Genomic DNA, 18667 nt, shown 5'->3' with positions numbered 1-18667 from the left:
TTTTTTGCCAGTTGTCGCAGTGCTTGGCTCTCTTCTTTACTGAGGTTGTTTGTGTCCCTGTGGTTTTGGGGATTCAGTGCCTTAATCAGTGTGTTGTTTGCTCTGATGAGCCTGTTAATTTCCGCCAGCATTTGGTCTGGTCCTGGCTCCCAGTTGGATTGTGGTATGAAGGGTGGTTTTCGTGCGTTATCCTTTCCCTCAAAGAAGGGAGTTTTCTGTGGAAGTCTTGCAGCTCTCCTCTGAGGGTTTCCTTTTGTGTTTTTGCAGATTCCTAATGTCAGGATGTATGATAGGCCTTTGTTTAATAGGTCCCATTGGTCAGGGTTAGGGGTTATGGTTATGGTTAGGGTTAGGGTTATGGGTGGGGTTAGGGGTTATGGTTAGGGTTAGGGTTGGGGTGGGGTTAGGGGTTAGGGGTTAGGGGTTAATGTTAGGGTTACGGTCACACACACACACACACTCTCTTCACAGGTTTTATTTGGCATGTCATGCAGCTTTATCGTGCGGATTGGGGCAGCCTCTGTCCCAGGTGTGCTTAAAAGGTGAGCTACTGACTGGAAGAGGAGTGGGGAGAGAAATCTTGGCATCTAGTTGCGAACAAGACAGGGACATTGGTGTCTATAGTTTGATGTGGCCTGAATAAGGAGACCAGAGTACAACGTTTTGTCCGGGGGTCGCAATGATTTTTAATTGTTTGTTAAACACTATTTGTTTTAACCATCAAAGCTGGTATCCAGGGTTTTTCTAGGGTGCACCCTGAGCGCATGTCGTTTGATATGATCTCTGTATCGCTGGGACTTGTAAAAGGGTGTTTTGGGAGTCTGTTTCCTGTTGGTTCTGTGAAGTGTGGTTTGGACCATCGCTGCCATGTTGTAGTTTTTAAATAAAAATAGACTAAACAGAACAGCCCCCCACTGAGTCAGTAAGTTCACCTATGCTGCCTGGGACTGGGGGGGTCTGACTCCTTACACTTTTGGCTTTGTTTTAATGTCTGTTTGGTTTTTCTACACCCTCACAACACAATCAGGTTCACAGCCATTTTCATCATTTTATTTGGAGCCAGGGAAGGCTCAGGTTAGGGTTAGATTCAGTATTATGTCATACATGTTTTCATTTGCGTGTTAATATTTGGTGGGAGGGAGAACCTGATTATGCAGGTGTTAGAATGGAAAGCCCATCACCTTTATCATATTATTGAAGCTATTCAACCTGCACTACGCTACACAGGCAATTAAACCATAGGCCCAAAACAATTAGTTTATTGTACACACTGAATTAGTCAATTAGTCTCTGTGAACTGGACTTTTGAAGTGAGCATTTGTATAAACCATCCTACATTTGGCAACCTGCCAATTAGTGCTTAAGAACTGTAACCTCCATCCAGGTTGTCTGCAGTTGAGGTCAGGGAAAGGGAAAGGTGAGTTAGGTAGCTAGGTGTAGCCTCTTAGTGTCAGAAGAAATGGTGAAAGGGTGTGCATTGGGGCAAAGAGAAAGAGTTTTGAGGGTTTCTCCCATTCCTCAATATATAGTATTATATTATTTGTATGTCTGTACCTTATATTTTCTAAGTTGCTCTCGGCCTGAATACCATGTGTTTTATTCATTAATGGGTCATTGTAGGAGCCACATATAGATCCCAGGTAGCCTCTTTCTTCAGCTTCCCAGTCTCAAACTGCCAGATGATATGCCAGGGAGCTGGCTAGGCTATGGTGTAGGGTATTCAGGCTAGGGTGGCTAGGGTAGGGTATGGCTAGGGTATTCAGGCTGAGAGCAACTTAGAAAATATAAGGTATATGCATACAAATAATATAATACTATATATTGAGGAATGGGAGAAACCCTCAAAACTCTTTCTCTTTGCCCCAATGCACACCCTTTCACCATTTCTTCTGACACTAAGAAACTCACCTTTCCCTTTCCCTTGGCCTGGAGCCATCATATCATCAACACAAGATAAGTTATACAGGAAGGTGGGAGGAGATCAGGGAATAAAGAGACTCCTCCATGTGGTTGGCACATCTATAAGCTGAGAGAGCTGTATCTGTATATGTTCAAATAAAGTATTGATTGTTGATTCAAGATGGCTGCGTTCCTGACTCTCCCACTGGGAGGTCTGCCTTGTTCCACTCTTGGGCTTGTTTATGTTTCTATGAACACACACAATACACAACCAGGTCACGCTAGCCATGTCTGTTCCAGCCAAGGGAGGTCACTTTTCACAAAAATAATTACATTATGAAAGATCTGCAACACCACATCTCATACAACATGAGATGCTACTGTGACAGGAAAATTTTTGGATTTTTTCTTTTTATAGAAACCTATTAATTTCAGCAGTGCATCTTAGTATGTATGAGACAGTTTAGGCTCTGTAAATGCTTATTAAGTATGCTCCCTATTAAGCTCCCTTTATTAATTTTTCTCTTATTAGTCTTATTGTCATTTCAGACTTGATGGAAGTAAGTGTATACTACTTGCATATTTGTTTACAGTTGTTGAAGTGCTGGAGAGTGAGAGGTGAGAGAATTGCCTCCCCCTGCCATTTCCTGTAGGGAGGCATAGAAGCTCCTCCTTCTCTCCTACCATTGCAATTAACCACTGCTACAACGGTCAAATGGCCTGTAATACGCTGGTGAAGTTCAATATTATGGCTGCAAAAATGATCCTGGGAGCTCAACCTGGGGATAATGCATCCCACATTTTCCCCATTCCCTACATTCTCAAATAACATTACATTCAGATTCTTGTTATATTCAAAACAACCATCCACAATGAAGTAATGCATTTGTAAATACTTGAGGAATGCAACAGTAGTAAAGCAATGTCACATCTTACAAGATTCTTTGTCATTTTGAAGGAAAATGATTTAAAAAGCCAAATTAACAAGCCTGAATGACTTTAGGTCTGAGAGTTATGCTCATGGGGTCAGAGCAGCAAATTTAAGCCCACGAATGGAGCAGACCCACAGAAAAAGCACAGGAACAAATGCCACATACTGTAAAACAACTGATGCAAAATGGACATGCAGCATGTTGTACCTGAATTCCATGTGTTTAGGTGAGGTTAGATGGGACAGAAGGCAGAACTCAGACCTCGGGGTCATGCTGATTATTTGTGCTGTTTAACCCCCTGCTCAGCACAGGTGTTTCAGTGCAGGTTTATTGGACTGAGCAGCATTCCAGCCATCTCTGTCTCTGTGGTCATCTTCCAGGTCACACTTAATAGACTGTAAATTATAGGTTCAGAGATTATGTTGAACAATGTTACAATAAGCTCTTTCAATCACTTTTATTTCTTGGTATTAGAGATTTGAGAATATATTTTCATAATGAGAGCACGTCTTAAACTGGGATACACATACCCCGCTGCCGTCTGTGGTCAGTGCCCCACATGCTGTTGTAGTTACCTGCTGTTACCAGCAGTTGCTCCCCATTCAAATTTTAAAATAAGTATCAGCCATCAGTGAAAGTGATTATCAAAGATTACCTGCACACCCTGACTATACCATCAAAGCTTTATAGTTTTTTAAAAACCATTCAAAATCTTAACTAAAGGAGATTAAATCCTGTTTTTAACTTTCCTAACAGTAAAGCTGAAATGGATCGGTACGGTTTGTGGCAAGAGGGTCTAACAACTCACCCAGCACTTGGGCTGCTCTCCGTTGTAAAGAGCACATAAAGAAAAAAAGTAAGTTTATCAGATTTATGTAATTTTCCATTTAATACATTTGTTTTATTAAATAAATAATAAATCATCCCCCTGCAAGCACCTCTGTAGCATGCACAAGATGCATGCAAATATTTACAAAAATATCCCAAAGTAATGTAATCCTTCTTTAAACTCTTTACCTTTTCAACCACAATTTCAACAACCTCAAAGGTGACCAAAAACTAAAGCTTGTAAGAGCCATCTGCTTTCAAAACAGAGGGGGGGTCCTCAGGAGTCCTGAACAGACAGGGGAGGGCAGGAGTGTCTCCATTCACACAGGCTTCAGGGGTCAGGGGTGGGACACTGGCCGAAATGCCTGGGAAGCCATTAAGCAGGGAAGCAGACCTCCGTAAGTAATTCAAGGTTTACAATTTTAAGTAAGTCTGCTCTATGCCTCAATGTCATTAGCTGCAGTCAACTTCAATGAAACAAACAAAAAATTTAATACACTGCATATGGGTCTGAGGGCTGGATGAACATGAAGTGGTGACAGGGAAAAGCAACTTGCACATACAACGTTATGGTGATGTAATGAAAAAATAAATAAAAAAACACATTATCGTCATTACTAAAAAAACAATGGTAAATATTGTGGAGACATTGTTTTGCTGTAACCCTACTTCAGCATAAGGCTCAAACTGTTATCTGTGTATTTATGTTATTATTTCATGTCCGGGCGTTATTATCTGCAAGGCTGTATTGCCAAGGGCAGTGTGTGTGTTGCAGTTCCTCCGGCCGCCGCCTCCTGCGCCCCGCCTCCCGCTGAGCGGCCCGGATCTGCGCGCATGTGCACTGCGCGCCTTCAGCCCGCCATTTTGTGCAGAGCCCACTCCGCCACGGAGGAGGAGAGGATTAAAACCACCGGGAGAGAAGGGTGCTTTACACACCGCTGCCGTTACACCCGGGCTTTCGCCTCAATACAACCAGAAAATAAACGGAATTCAGCAGGTAAAGTCGGGCTACTTTTGAGGGAAAAGAGGGGGGTTTTTGCAGGAGCTTTATTCGGCCTCTAGGTGTCATGATGGCGCTCCCGGTCCGGGTGGCTGGCGGGGGGTGTTTGTCTCCCTCTATCGTTATTGAAAATTTAGCGAGGAAAAACATTAATAACAGAGAAGTTCAGGATAATGATCGCGTATTTGGTGGTTTAAAGTCATCTCTGGTCGGAATTTAGCCGTGCATGGAATTGTACAGCTTTAGCTGTTTTGGAGGTTTGTTTAGGCCAGGCGTCCATTTTCTTCCTCTTCTTTGTTTCCTCTTTGAGAAGAGAAAATCCGCTGTTTGCTGTCACAACACCGTGGAGATTAAAAAACAAACATTAGGAAGCTAGATTAGGTAACATTTTATAAGTAATACCCAGAAATGTAGCCATTGCTCGCCGTAGTTTCCGTTTGGTGTGATTCGGATATTCCCTCTGCCGACTGTATGTTGTTTTATCGCTTTATTGTGATTTAATTGCATCCGTTCTTTTCTGTGAATAATTTTATCCAAAACACACCATCAGCGTCCCAAAAACATGAGCTGTTTGTCCCCGATGCTGAATCACCGGAGAAGCGGGCCGGTTTTAGCATAACAGTGTTGCTAGCTGCATTTAAGACCGAAAGTCAACCAGGAAGTTAGGTAGCTAACGTTAGCCGTCGCTGCTAAATCCGTTTTTATTTGGTTTGCTTGCTGGCTTTGGTGACCGGTGGAACTGATTAGAAAGTTGTCATATTGCCGATTTTGTCTCTAAAAGGAGGTGAGAGTTTCCCTTGCTGTTTTTTCTGCCGCCTCGCCCCCGTTACCGAAGTCTGTGCAGCGAGTCTGGCGAAGCTGGCGACTCACTGAAATGCATCTCCCTTTAACCTCACCCCCACTCACACACTCCCCAAACAGACTACAGAGCTCCCTCTACCTTATAATCCTACAAATTATCTCTCAACGTTAGCTGGGACATTATTGAATTTGCTTCTTGACTTCCTGCTACATAACCAGGAAGTCAGTATTCCCAATGCAGATAGTTATCTGGCATTAGGTAGCAAGTGTTTGGTTGAGTTGGGGGTATTTGAGATTTTGCGCGCAATACATTCGGGAAAGATTTTAGGATTATTGAAATACCTCCATGAAGTATAAATGCACCATTATCAAGCATTAAACCAGGAGACAGAGCATATAAGTCACATTTTCTTTAACAGTCTTATTTGTGAGAGTCATTATTGTAGCCAAGTACTAAAGTCATCTTAAATTTTTTTTCAGTAGGTTTAGTTGTAGGTAGTGGTCAGAAGAGTAAAGACACATAATTGATTTCATGCAAGCTGACAAACAGACCGTGAAACCTTAGAAAGATGAAGATTTGGTGCAGGTTAGCTTTGATGAAAGTGCTTTAAATGATCACATAGTGTTACACGTGTCTTTTCAGACTTTTTTTCCTCTCCTGTTGCACAGAGTCTGTTCTGCTGATTGTTTTTATATATTCTGATTGTGTTTTTGCACTTGGCCATCTTTGGCTGTTTATATGAGACTGTGCCCATTATGAAACATGGAGACCTCATACAGTTCCAGTGTGGCTGTGATCCATTGTGATTGGTCTCATTCAATCATTTCGGGTGTAGGGGTTGCATTTTTAAGGCCCCTCAGGTAGCTGTCACAGTTATAGGAGTTTTCATGCGCAAGGTTATTTATTCATGTTTGCAGTTGTCAGGTCGTGCACTTTATTACCTTTGCTCAGGCAGTCATTTTAAAGTGAAATGATGATGTCACATGATATAAAGGCATATGAGGAGACTGATGGTAGGTAGGATGTGTCACTGTGTGTTCCTGCATGTGTGTGGTGCCTCTGCAGGCTGCACAGATGGAAGGGGAGCCGACTGCATCAGTCATGGAGGAGGCGGGCGACGGCTTCAAGGCAAAGGACTGCAAGACATACCAGAGGCGGCGTGGGGGTGGGGGGGACGAGGAGGTGGGGGTGGATCTGCTGGAAACGGGGATGGAGGTGGTTCAACCACAGGGAGGCGCTGACGTGGTGGAAATGATGGTCATGGACTCCTTGGACCCCACGCTGTTGCAGATGAAGTCAGAGGTGATGGAGCATCAGGAGACGGGCGCGGCTGGCACGGTTGGTGTGGCCGGCTCCGCCCACGAGGCCACCGTCACCACGGTGGACGACACCCAGATCATCACGCTGCAGGTGGTGAACATGGAGGAGCAGCAGCTGGGACTGGGAGAGCTGCAGCTGGTGCAGGTGCCCGTCTCCGCCGTGCCCGTCTCTGCCGCAGCCGCCGCCGTGGTGGAGGAGCTGCAGGGCACCTTCGTGGACGGCGCTGCCATGCCCAAGGACGGCGAGCCAGTGATCTGCCACACCCTGCCTCTACCTGAGGGCTTCCAGGTAAGGAGAAGAACGTCGAGTATTCCACTGTGAGAGCTATTTAGCTGTTAGGTTTCAGAAAAACCTAAGTCCACAGGGTTGGAGAGAAGGCGAAAAACCACTTTATATCATCAGTCATTTTTGAGTCCATAAGAATGTCATTCACCATTCTGGTGATTCAGTTCCTACAGAGAGTGAGAGCAGGTCCAGTATATGGGCTGGCTCAGCATACATATTTTCAGCTGAACCGAACTGCGGTCACTTTAGAAAAGATACCTTATAAAGGTCAGTCAGCAGTCTGGCTGTTTGATATATTTGATATAAGGTGGGGATGCTGAGGCCAGAGTGCTAATTGAGGTGCTCTGGGTCACAGCCCAGACCCTGTGCTTGTCATGCACTCAAATGTGTTGGGGAGAGGGGACTGTAAGTTCACTGCTAATGAGTTTTCACTGCTGGCTCATTTTGTTAGGATTTTATTGGACTGTATTTCGTTTGTGTCGAGTTTGGTACCTTTAGTCAGGTGTGAGTTTTTCTCTCTGCTGCAGACCAAAAAACATGCTCAAATTTTGTTTGAACAAGGTGGTCTTGGATCCTCTTCAGTTGAAGTGGGGTATGTTTGACCCTGCAATTGGGCTGGTGTGAATGCATTTTACTGTGGGTGGAGTCCCACAGTTCAAGCCTGGCAGTAGCCAGGAGGCCATTGCAGTGTAACATAGTTTGCCTCTTTCTGCCAGGGAAGGGTAGGTTGTTGTGTGAGTCTTTTTTGCCTTGCATATATATCAGAGGATTGTAGTCTCTACACCCAAGTGCAGAGGATGTCACAGTGAGGAGATCATAAAGAGGGAAAAGGCATGCAGTAAACATGGGTGTAACAGCTGAGTGGTGGCATCATCTGACGGGTGGGAATGCACACCTGTGTCCCAGGTGGTGAAGGTGGGGGCGAACGGGGAGGTGGAGACGGTGGAGCAGGACGAGCTGCAGCAGCAGGAACAGCCCGAACCGCAGACCGAGGACCCCTCCTGGGCCAAAGACCCCGACTACCACCCCCCTGTGAAGAGGACGAAGAAGACGAAGAAGAGCAAGCTGCGCTACGACACGGAGGAGGGCAAGGACATGGACGTGTCTGTGTACGACTTCGAGGAGGAGCAGCAGGAGGGGCTGCTCTCAGAGGTCAACGCAGAGAAGGTGGTGGGAAACATGAAGCCCCCCAAACCCACCAAGATCAAGAAGAAAGGTAACGTTCCTATATAACATCCTCTAATGTATGGAGAAATCTGAGATTTGTGGGTTGTCAACAATTCTTGAACAGAGAAAGATTCCACGGCTGCAGTTTTAGAAATGAGAGAATGTGGTGTGTAGACTACAAATTCACAATCATAAATTAGAGTATTCACAAAGTGGTGATTAGATTAATGTCATATCTCAATAACTCAACAAGTGTGTATTTTCATCAGGTTTTCTAAAACAGTCATTACGTGCATCATAGACTTGCATTGCTGCTAAGTCCAGATATCCTTGTTCTGCCATTTGGATACATTAAATTATGTAATTATATATAGTTATATGTATATAGTTTGATGCATTTTATGTAGAGGTCATATCTGTGGAGCTATTTGTCAGTTCTGTCTAGTAACCCAGGTGCTGCCCAGACGGAAGCTGCTTTTGATGCTGGTTGAACTGAGCCTAGGTTGTGATTGGAGGATTTACATGTTCAGCATGGTTCTGCACCCTAAATTGCCAGTAGTGTTAATGGAGTGTAAGAAAAAGATGTTCTCATCATCACAATAACACCAGAGTAACTTTACCTGTGGCCACACTTTGCTTTTTGTTAGAATAAGATGCCGGTTATATCAAAAAAATAATGCTATTCAGCAGTCACATCCAAGACAGATTGCAAGCTTAGAATTTCTTTTTGTTTTGTTTTGTTTTTGTTTGTTTTGTTCTTTTTCTTTTGTTTATTGTTCATGCTCAACATTTTATTGAACTGATGCTCTGCTGATTTCTAAATTCAATTTGTGTCTATTAATGAAGAATATGGAAAGTTATTATTTTTACTGCTCAGGGGCATGTCATGAAACACTGGCAGGATCTGGATTTTCAGTTAGCGAAGGCACAGGAGTCGTAAGTTGTGTATGCCCAGTGCTGCAGTCCCCTCTCCCGCCCTGACCTCTGCCCTTCTCTGGAGGAGCTTTTCCTGCTGTTTGTCAGGTAGTGCTGGGCAGCTGCTGCAGTGTCTGGGTTTAATGCAGTGCCAGTCTGGGTTTAATGCAGTGCCAGTCTGGGTTTGGCAGTGCCAGTCTGGGTTTAATGCAGTGACAGTCTGGGTTTAATGCAGTGCCAGTCTGGGTTTGGCAGTGCCAGTCTGGGTTTAATGCAGTGCCAGTCTGGGTTTGGCAGTGCCAGTCTGGGTTTAATGCAGTGACAGTCTGGGTTTAATGCAGTGTTAGGCTGGGTTTAATGCAGTGTCAGTCTGGGTTTGGGATTGCCAGTCTGGGTTTAATGCAGTGTTAGGCTGGGTTTAATGCAATGTCAGTCTTGGTTTGGCAGTGCCAGGTTCTGGGTTTAATGAAGTGCCAGTCTTGGTTTGGCAGTGGCAGTCTGGGTTTCATGCAGTGCCAGTCTGGGTTTGGCAGTGACAGTCTGGGTTTAATGTAGTGTCTGTCTGGGTTTAATGCAGTGCCAGTCTGGGTTTAATGCAGTGCCAGTCTGGGTTTAATGCAGTGCCAGTCTGGGTTTGGCAGTGCCAGTCTGGGTTTAATGCAGTGTCAGTCTGGGTTTAATGCAGTGCAAGTCTGGGTTTAATGCAGTGCAAGTCTGGGTTTGGCAGTGACAGTCTGGGTTTAATGCAGTGCCAGTCTGGGTTTAATGCAGTGCAAGTCTGGGTTTGGCAGTGTCAGTCTGGGTTTAATGCAGTGCAAGTCTGGGTTTAATGCAGTGCAAGTCTGGGTTTGGCAGTGCCAGTCTGGGTTTGGCAGTGCCAGTCTGGGTTTAATGCAGTGTCAGTCTGGGTTTAATGCAGTGCAAGTCTGGGTTTGGCAGTGACAGTCTGGGTTTAATGCAGTGCCAGTCTGGGTTTAATGCAGTGTCAGTCTGGGTTTAATGCAGTGCAAGTCTGGGTTTGGCAGTGACAGTCTGGGTTTAATGCAGTGCCAGTCTGGGTTTAATGCAGTGCAAGTCTGGGTTTGGCAGTGTCAGTCTGGGTTTAATGCAGTGCAAGTCTGGGTTTAATGCAGTGCAAGTCTGGGTTTGGCAGTGCCAGTCTGGGTTTGGCAGTGCCAGTCTGGGTTTAATGCAGTGTCAGTCTGGGTTTAATGCAGTGCAAGTCTGGGTTTGGCAGTGACAGTCTGGGTTTAATGCAGTGCCAGTCTGGGTTTAATGCAGTGTCAGTCTGGGTTTAATGCAGTGCAAGTCTGGGTTTGGCAGTGACAGTCTGGGTTTAATGCAGTGCCAGTCTGGGTTTAATGCAGTGCCAGTCTGGGTTTAATGCAGTGCAAGTCTGGGTTTGGCAGTGTCAGTCTGGGTTTAATGCAGTGCAAGTCTGGGTTTAATGCAGTGCAAGTCTGGGTTTGGCAGTGCCAGTCTGGGTTTGGCAGTGCCAGTCTGGGTTTAATGCAGTGTCAGTCTGGGTTTAATGCAGTGCCAGTCTGGGTTTAATGCAGTGCCAGTCTGCGTTTAATGCAGTGCCAGTCTGGGTTTAATGCAGTGTCAGTCTGGGTTTAATGCAGTGCCAGTCTGGGTTTAATGCAGTGTCAGTCTGGGTTTAATGCAGTGCCAGTCTGGGTTTAATGCAGTGCCAGTCTGGGTTTAATGCAGTAAATGGCCTCTCTGTGCACTGCTCAGGGGTAAAGAAGACATTCCAGTGCGAGCTGTGCAGCTACACCTGCCCGCGCCGCTCCAACCTGGACCGCCACATGAAGAGCCACACGGACGAGAGGCCACACAAGTGCCACTTGTGCGGCAGGGCCTTCAGGACTGTTACCCTGCTGAGGAACCACCTGAACACACACACAGGTATCCTCACAGTACACTTAGCTTCATGATCAGACTATCGGCACGTATTGGTCAAGTTTAGTGTACACAGTCAAAATCACAGAGGAATTCAGTGGGGCAGGTACAGCCCCTCACTGAACTGGATTTCACATCTTGAGCAGAAGAGGCTCCTGTCTGACCACCTGTGTGCTCCTACCCTCTGTAGGAACGCGGCCACACAAGTGCACAGACTGTGACATGGCCTTTGTCACCAGTGGAGAGCTGGTCAGACATCGACGCTATAAGCACACCCACGAGAAGCCCTTCAAGTGCTCCATGTGTGACTACGCCAGTGTGGAGGTGGGGATCCTCTAACTGTACTGAATGTGCATGCACATACACACTCTCACAGTGTGTCTACCTCACTTACACGCACACGCTCACATTATCTCTACCCCCCACACACACACACACTCTCACAGTGTCTCTACCTCACTTACACACACACTCACAGTGTCTCTACCTCACACACACACACACACACTCTGTGTCTCTACCTCACTTACACACACACGCTCACATTATCTCTACCCCCCACACGCACACACTCACAACGTCTCAACATTCTTGCACACTGTTGTATGAAGTTCATGTAAATAGAGGTTGTTATTGCATTACATTACATTATTGTTATTTAGCAGACGCTCTTATCCAGAACGACTTGCATAGGTTACAGTTTTATACATTTATACAGCTGGATATTTACTGAGGCAATTCTGGGATAAGTATCTCAGCCACGGGTACACTTACAAGCCCTGCTCCATACCTATGCTATGCTGCTATCCATTATTATTACTATAGATCGTTACCAAAGGGTCAGATGTCAGTTAATAAATCATGCTCTGCGCCTGTTGTATCCTGGTCTCTCTCCCCAGGTGAGTAAGCTGAAGCGGCACATCCGTTCGCACACCGGGGAGCGGCCCTTCCAGTGCAGCCTGTGCAGCTACGCCAGCAGAGACACCTACAAGCTGAAGAGACACATGAGGACACACTCAGGTGAGACCCCAGACAGCAGGCGCATCCCCTTACTTACTTTTTAAAGTTCATTCTTATATGTGCAAGTGACATAATTTTATCCATTTATATATTTATATAGGCTACTTAGTAGCAAGATAATGTGGTGCTTTGGGATCTTTTATTGGGTGTGTGCCTTTCTCATCCAGAGTGCTTTATTGGTGAGGACTCCACTTTGGGGTTGTTACATTACATATTTACAGTACATTATTGTCATTTAGCAGACGCTCTTATCCAGAGCAACATACAATTTTAGCCATTTATACAACTGGGTATTTACTAAGGTTAAGTACCTTGCCCAAGGGTACAGCAGCAGTGCCCCAGCTGGGGAGTTCAACTAGAAATCTTTCAGTTACGAGCCCTGCTCCTTACCACTACACCACACTGTTGTCCTTGGTCCCACTCTGAGCACTCGGCTGTAGGGGCCATTGAGTGCAGGGGTGATTAATGCCAGGCCTCTGATTCCATGAAGGATCGCAGGTGTTTAATTGCTCTGTCTCCCTCTCCTCCCCCAGGGGAGAAGCCGTACGAGTGCTACATCTGCCACGCCCGTTTCACCCAGAGCGGCACCATGAAGATGCACATCCTGCAGAAGCACACAGAAAACGTGGCCAAGTTCCACTGCCCGCACTGCGACACCGTCATCGCCCGCAAGAGCGACCTGGGTCTGCTGCATGCTTTCTGCCTTGCGTTTGCACCCACCCACACTGCTGTCAGAGAGAGAAAAGAATAAACATTACATTTAGATGCATCACTGATGAGCGATTTCAAACAGAAATTTGGGTTAGTGATGGCAAAATCTGATGCTCTACATGGGGACAGCCCCACTAACAAGACTCAGAGCAGAGCCATATTACAGCCTTACCGTAGAGCCTAAACGTGTACAGATTCCAGCCGTTAATTACTTTATTATCCATGACATAAATGGCTCTTCCTTCCACATCACTCCTCCAGCACAGCGTTGGTCTCCTGCCTTTGTGTGTGTATTAAGTGCTGGGGATTGCTCCCTGTGAGGAGGTATTGATGACCCTCTTTCCTGTCCTGCACAGGTGTGCACCTGAGGAAGCAGCACTCGTACATCGAGCAGGGCAGGAAGTGCCGCTACTGCGAGGCTGTGTTCCACGAGCGCTACGCCCTCATCCAGCACCAGAAATCCCACAAGAACGAGAAACGCTTCAAGTGCGACCAGTGTGACTACGCCTGCCGGCAGGTCAGCCCACTCACACTCGTGCAGGAGTCCATATTACAGACGGCAATACATCAGCATATTATGCCAACAATCTAGACACACTACTGTACATGCACAACACCTGTGACACACGTGTGTTTGACACCTGCGATGCTGGTTAGCTACTTGAAAAAGATGCAGTAAATTAGCTGTTGTCAAGCTAATTTCAACCTTAATTGAATTACTCAGGTTACAGAAGTGTAGCTTGCTGGTAACATGCATAAGGCCACAAAGTACAATCATCCTAGTGCATGTGGCCCCCCTTGCTCCTTGTGTGTTTGTGTCTGAGAGTGAATCTGTCATTTTGACCTGTCTAATCTTGAAGGGGTTGCAGGTCACTGACTGTACTGCAGATACCAGTAGCCTTCTGTAATCCCTGAATCTGGGTATTCCCTGACATTCCCCTGTCAACTTTTGTCATCTGGATCTACTCATAGAAATTAAGTTGATATGGTGATCTTGATTCATGTTACTTACATTACATTACATTACTATAGCAGATGCTCTTACCCAGAGCGACTTCCAAATATGCGCATCACTGTGCTAAGAGTAGTTACCGAAAAGTACTACAAGAGGTCAGTAAGATACAGAGTTAAGTGCGTTTTTTAATAGAAAATAGGGATAGATGAGAGGAAGGGTGACTAGAGATAAGGCTGGAAGAGATGAGTTTTCAGCTTTCTCTTGAAGGCACCCAGGGAGTCTGTTCTACAAATAGGATACTTATTATTTTAAAACTTTAAATGAAATCACCTCACCTTTGAATTTGCCCAAATCACATGAAGTTTAAACTGGCGAATGCCTCTCAGTTTGGAATGAGTGCTGTTAATGGATGGCTCCTGACTGAGTGTGAAATTTCCTTAAATGTTCCAGAAGCTGCTTACTATGACTTCAGTGTGTTGAAGCAGAATTATTTTCTAATGGAATGGAACCTGTGTTCCTATGGATCCTGGGTATTACTTCTGAAAGTGCCGGGCACAGCAGGTGCTGTTGTGGGTTTGTGTAGGGCAGCCTCTCAGTGTGCCCTAATGGCTAAGGACAGTCTGGTTATCTGGGTAACATGGGTGAGTGGGTGCTGTGTGTGGGATGTGCTGGCCCTGTTGCTGGGGTTCAGTGGTGAGGTGAAGCGTGGTGTCTTTGGCAGGAGCGGCACATGGTGATGCACAGGCGCACGCACACTGGGGAGAAGCCTTACGCCTGCAGCCACTGTGAGAAAACCTTCCGGCAGAAGCAGCTGCTGGACATGCACTTCCGACGCTACCACGACCCCAACTTCGTGCCCACCTCTTTCATCTGCACCAAGTGTGCCAAGACGTTCACACGCAGGGTATGTGTGACATTTCCAGGCTGTGGGAGGGGTTATTTAAATGAGATCATAGCAGTGCGTCATGTTCTGATCTGTCTCCCTCAGAACACCATGGCCAGACACACCGAGCACTGCACTGGCCCGGACACAGAGGGAGAGAACGGTGCCGCGCCCAAGAAGACCAGAGTGGGGAGGAAGAGGAAGATGCGCAGCCGAAAGGATGAAGATGATGATGACAGCGGTACGATGCTGTGAGGGCGAGTGACCGCCCCACAGGACTCTGCTTCTGTGTCTTTGCCTGTGTCCGCTCACCCCATTAACCCCCGCGTCCCTGTGCAGATGAACACGCCGAGCCGGAGCTGGATGATGTGGATGAGGAGGATGAGGAAGACCTGCTGGCTGCTGATGAGATGGAGGTGGAGCAGGCACCCCCCAGCACACCTGTCCCTGCCCCCATGCCCCCACCTGTCAAGAGGAAACGCGGGCGACCTCCTGGCAAGGCCAACCAGCCCAAACAGCCACCACGTAAGTCCTCCTGCCACCAGGACGGCAGTCTCTTAGACTGCAGGTGGCTAGCCTCCAAGTGTTCCCGATGTTACCCTCATCAGAGGGTAACCATTAAAGTCTGCTCGGGGCAGGGTGGTGCTGGGTTTAAGCTGGGATAGGGCTTCTCTGAAGTTGGCTATGCTTAATGATCAGTGTAGCATTGGGGACTGTTGGGTTAGGGTTGGGTATGCTTAGGGTTAGGGTTAGGGTTGGCTATGCTTAGGGTTAGGGTTGGCTATGCTTAGGGTTAGGGTTGGGTATGCTTAGGGTTAGGGTTAGGGTTGGGTATGCTTAGGGTTAGGGTTAGGGCTGGGTATGCTTAGGGTTAGGGCTGGGTATGCTTAGGGTTAGGGTTGGCTATGCTTAGGGTTGGGTATGCTTAGGGTTAGGGTTGGCTATGCTTAGGGTTAGGGTTGGGTATGCTTAGGGTTAGGGTTGGCTATGCTCAGGGTTAGGGTTAGGGTTGGCTATGCTTAGGGTTAGGGTTGGGTATACTCAGGGTTAGGGTTAGGGTTGGGTATGCTTGGGAGAGACTGAGTGATTGTGATGTGTTTGCACAGCAGCCGCCATCATCCGTGTGGAGGACGAGAACACAGGGGCTGTAGAGAACATTATCGTGAAGAAAGAGGCGGAGCCGCCTGGGAGTGAGGAGGGCGGGGCCATGCAGCTGCCCGCGGTCGAGGCTGCGCCCAATGGTGACCTCACACCTGAGATGATCCTGAGCATGATGGACCGATGATGGGCACGCCTGCTCTTCCCATCCCGCCACCAAGTCCTCTCTGTTTGCTCAGTTTTTATATCAAGCTTTTCCCCTCTCCTTTTTCATTAGTTTCTCATCTCTCAAATAAAAGGCCATGCAGATCATTGTGGGAAGGCTTTGCAGGTGTAGAGGCACATTTTTACAAGATTAACAAATGTAGTACTGATAGCTGGTCCCTGCTGTGTCCAGGGGAAGGTGCTCTTGAGCGAGTTACAGTGAGTAGGGGTTGTGGTGGACTGTACTCTCCCAAATGTGTGAAGCTGTCCTTACACTTCTGTAACGTTTCCATGGCACCAGGGGAATACAGCAGGGTTGTCAGGTTGGTTGCTCTCACTGTTGTAAAGGAAAGAGGAGTGGTGTCTGCTCTCCCCCCCCCCTTTCAGAGGGATCCCTGTTCTTGGTGTCCATGGCGCCTTTTGTTGCTGTGCTTCACCCAAGTCTGTCCACTCTTTCCATGAAGTTAGAAGCTACAATGAGTCTTCACCATTGCATACTTGCTCAGCGGTCAGAGAGGATAGGACAATGAGACCCATTGTTTTAAGCCTGCAATTATGTTGTACAAAGCAATCTTGGCTAGTTTTGCTTGTAAATAATTTAATTTTTTTTTGTTTTAGGAACATTTGACTCTTTTTCTAGTTATTGGAGATTATGTAAATGCTGAAAGTGTTGGCATTTTAACAGTAGCTTTTGGACTTCAGCCAATTCAATCTGTTACTCTCTGGTGATTAAATGTGAAGAAATTCTATAAAGAAAATCATGTAGCAAACATGTGGCCTCTCTCCTGTTTTTCTTGTTCTTCTGTTCCTTATTTCTCATGCATTCAGTGCAGCTGGAGTGTACCCTGACACCCCCCTCACCCCCGACTCACCCCACACACCCCTCACCTCCCACACCCCCGACACCCCCCACACCCTCCTCACCCCCCACCCCCCCCCTCACCCCACACCCCCCCCTCACCCCACACCCCCCACACACCCCTCACCCCCCACACACCCCTCACCTCCCACACCCCCCTCACCCCCCACACACCCCACACACCCCTCACCCCCAACACACCCCTCACCTCCCACACCCCCCTCACCCCCCACACACCCCACACACCCCTCACCCCCAACACACCCCTCACCTCCCACACCCCCCTCACCCCCCACACACCCCACAGTGGTTGGAATGAGTCTGTTTAAGAGTTCAGCAAAGCAGGTGTGACCACAGGAGTCTTAGAGGGGAGACAAGCTTATCTGTTTCAGAGTGCAGTGTGAGGGGAAAAGAATATATTGTTAATTCAGATTTTCTTAAGTTATTGGAAGGTGTTGTATTTCACCAGCTCTGTCGTTATATGTCAGATTTTTGGCAAGTGAATCTCTTTGGGTCATAGGTTATCAAGAATATATCCAATGTGCGGAACAAATTTTGCCCCTGAGGGTGGGGGTGTCTGAAGTTTCTTACTAAAAGATGTCTGCTTCTACTGAATGTTCTTGCTGATTCAGAATGAAGTTTCTTATTCCTATCATGTAGCTAATGGTATTCAGGTTTCTTTTTTTCCAACTTGTAAAATGCAAGGTTAATGCATTTTTGTACTTTGCTGTACCATGTGAAAGCCACCATTTATAAAGACATTTATTAGGACAGGGTGCAGAGAAGTTGGAGTGTGGAATGCAATGCTGTACAGCCATTAAAACAGGCAATGACCGAACTCAAAGCTGTGTCTGTTCTGTCCATTTATAGAAAATAAACTTATTTCCCAAAATTAGCCAGAGGGGTGCATGTCTGATTAATACAGATTTTCTAACAGAGTAGTGATACAGCTAATTAAAAGGTGTGGCAACATTAACTGCAGTGCCAGTGCTGTATACGGGGCACATCAGCGGTTTCTTTCTTTGAATGGTTGGATACACCTCTGTTCTCTTGAGGTGGAAGTTGCTGTACACAAGAGCAACTGCTAACTGCATATAATGTGATATAAATGAGTTCTCCAGCTTTTATGGGGAAATCCCAACATTCACCTTGGTTACGCAACATCCAGTTTTTTGGTGACAAAAGTTATTTTGCCCACTGCTTTCTGCTTCTCCTTTTTAAACCTGCAAGTATATGCTTGGCATATTTGGGTAATAGTTGAAACTGGGTCATAATGGAAGCTTTGTTGACCTAATGCAAAACACCATATTCAAGGCTGTAAAGTAGCTCTTAGCAATCTACATTTCCAGCCTCCTGTGAGTTTTCATTTTCAGTCTATTGAAAGCCCTCGTCTCTCCCTGTAAGTCTGTGTAACCTGAGCCATGAAGCGTTGCGCCACCGCTGCCCAATCTTGTACTTTCCCTTCATTTTCCTCTCTGATTGCTGCCGCAGTTTCAGCTCCTTTGTGAAACTGTGGCTCCTATAGTGCTCTTTGAAGCGCAGCCCGGAGGAGAGAGTCTGCACAGCTACACAGCTCATGCTGTTTTCTTTTTGATATAATGATGCAAAATGGCTACAGTTGCTGAGTTAAACGTGTTGTGGTAGCAGTGCCGAATCACTACACTACATTCATTTAGTGGACGCTCTTACAGTGACTTCCAGCACAAGAGAACAAGTAACCTGAGCTCAGCTTAGCATATGGTTTAATATTTTCCACTCTGGGGAAATGTTATCCCATACCATATCCAATAGGTCAACATTCCACCATAAAAACAGACAAAATTGTCCAAACTTACTTGCTGAGATTCTGCTGACTGCCAGAGGGTGTGTAAGCAACTGACTATT

At 46.4% G+C, this 18667-nt stretch overlaps 1 protein-coding gene across 2 annotated transcripts; it reads left to right on the top strand.

The window, feature by feature from the left end:
- Nucleotides 1-3932: 3932 nt before the first annotated feature.
- Nucleotides 3933-16824, top strand: LOC118782121 (transcriptional repressor CTCF-like). Of its 2 annotated transcripts, none has more exons than XM_036535378.1 (12): nucleotides 3933-4656; nucleotides 6527-7069; nucleotides 7973-8282; nucleotides 10889-11059; nucleotides 11244-11377; nucleotides 11953-12073; nucleotides 12607-12756; nucleotides 13141-13301; nucleotides 14461-14643; nucleotides 14728-14863; nucleotides 14962-15147; nucleotides 15732-16824. In XM_036535378.1, exons 2-12 carry the CDS (start codon nucleotides 6536-6538, stop codon nucleotides 15905-15907), a joined length of 2262 nt encoding a protein of 753 aa, XP_036391271.1. In that variant the 5' UTR covers nucleotides 3933-4656; nucleotides 6527-6535; the 3' UTR covers nucleotides 15908-16824. The 2 variants fall into 2 exon arrangements, with proteins under 2 accessions (XP_036391271.1, XP_036391269.1); XM_036535376.1 differs by having other exon boundaries at nucleotides 15729-16824.
- The last annotated feature ends 1843 nt before the right edge of the window (nucleotides 16825-18667 follow it).

The sequence above is a fragment of the Megalops cyprinoides genome, chromosome 8 (assembly GCF_013368585.1).
Source record: "Megalops cyprinoides isolate fMegCyp1 chromosome 8, fMegCyp1.pri, whole genome shotgun sequence".
Classification (NCBI taxonomy): Eukaryota; Metazoa; Chordata; class Actinopteri; order Elopiformes; family Megalopidae; genus Megalops; species Megalops cyprinoides.
The sequence above is the reverse complement of the archived record's forward strand: the minus strand, read 5'-3'. Positions and strand labels throughout refer to the sequence as shown.

Bases quoted from the DNA above. Each gene is read 5' to 3' on its own strand.
- LOC118782121 (XM_036535376.1), top strand. From the start codon at position 6,536: ATGGAAGGGGAGCCGACTGCATCAGTCATGGAGGAGGCGGGCGACGGC. The intron at 12,757-13,140 runs GTCTGCTGCATG...TGTCCTGCACAG, and splicing joins CGCCCGCAAGAGCGACCTGG to GTGTGCACCTGAGGAAGCAG. The intron at 14,864-14,961 runs GTACGATGCTGT...GTCCCTGTGCAG, and splicing joins TGAAGATGATGATGACAGCG to ATGAACACGCCGAGCCGGAG.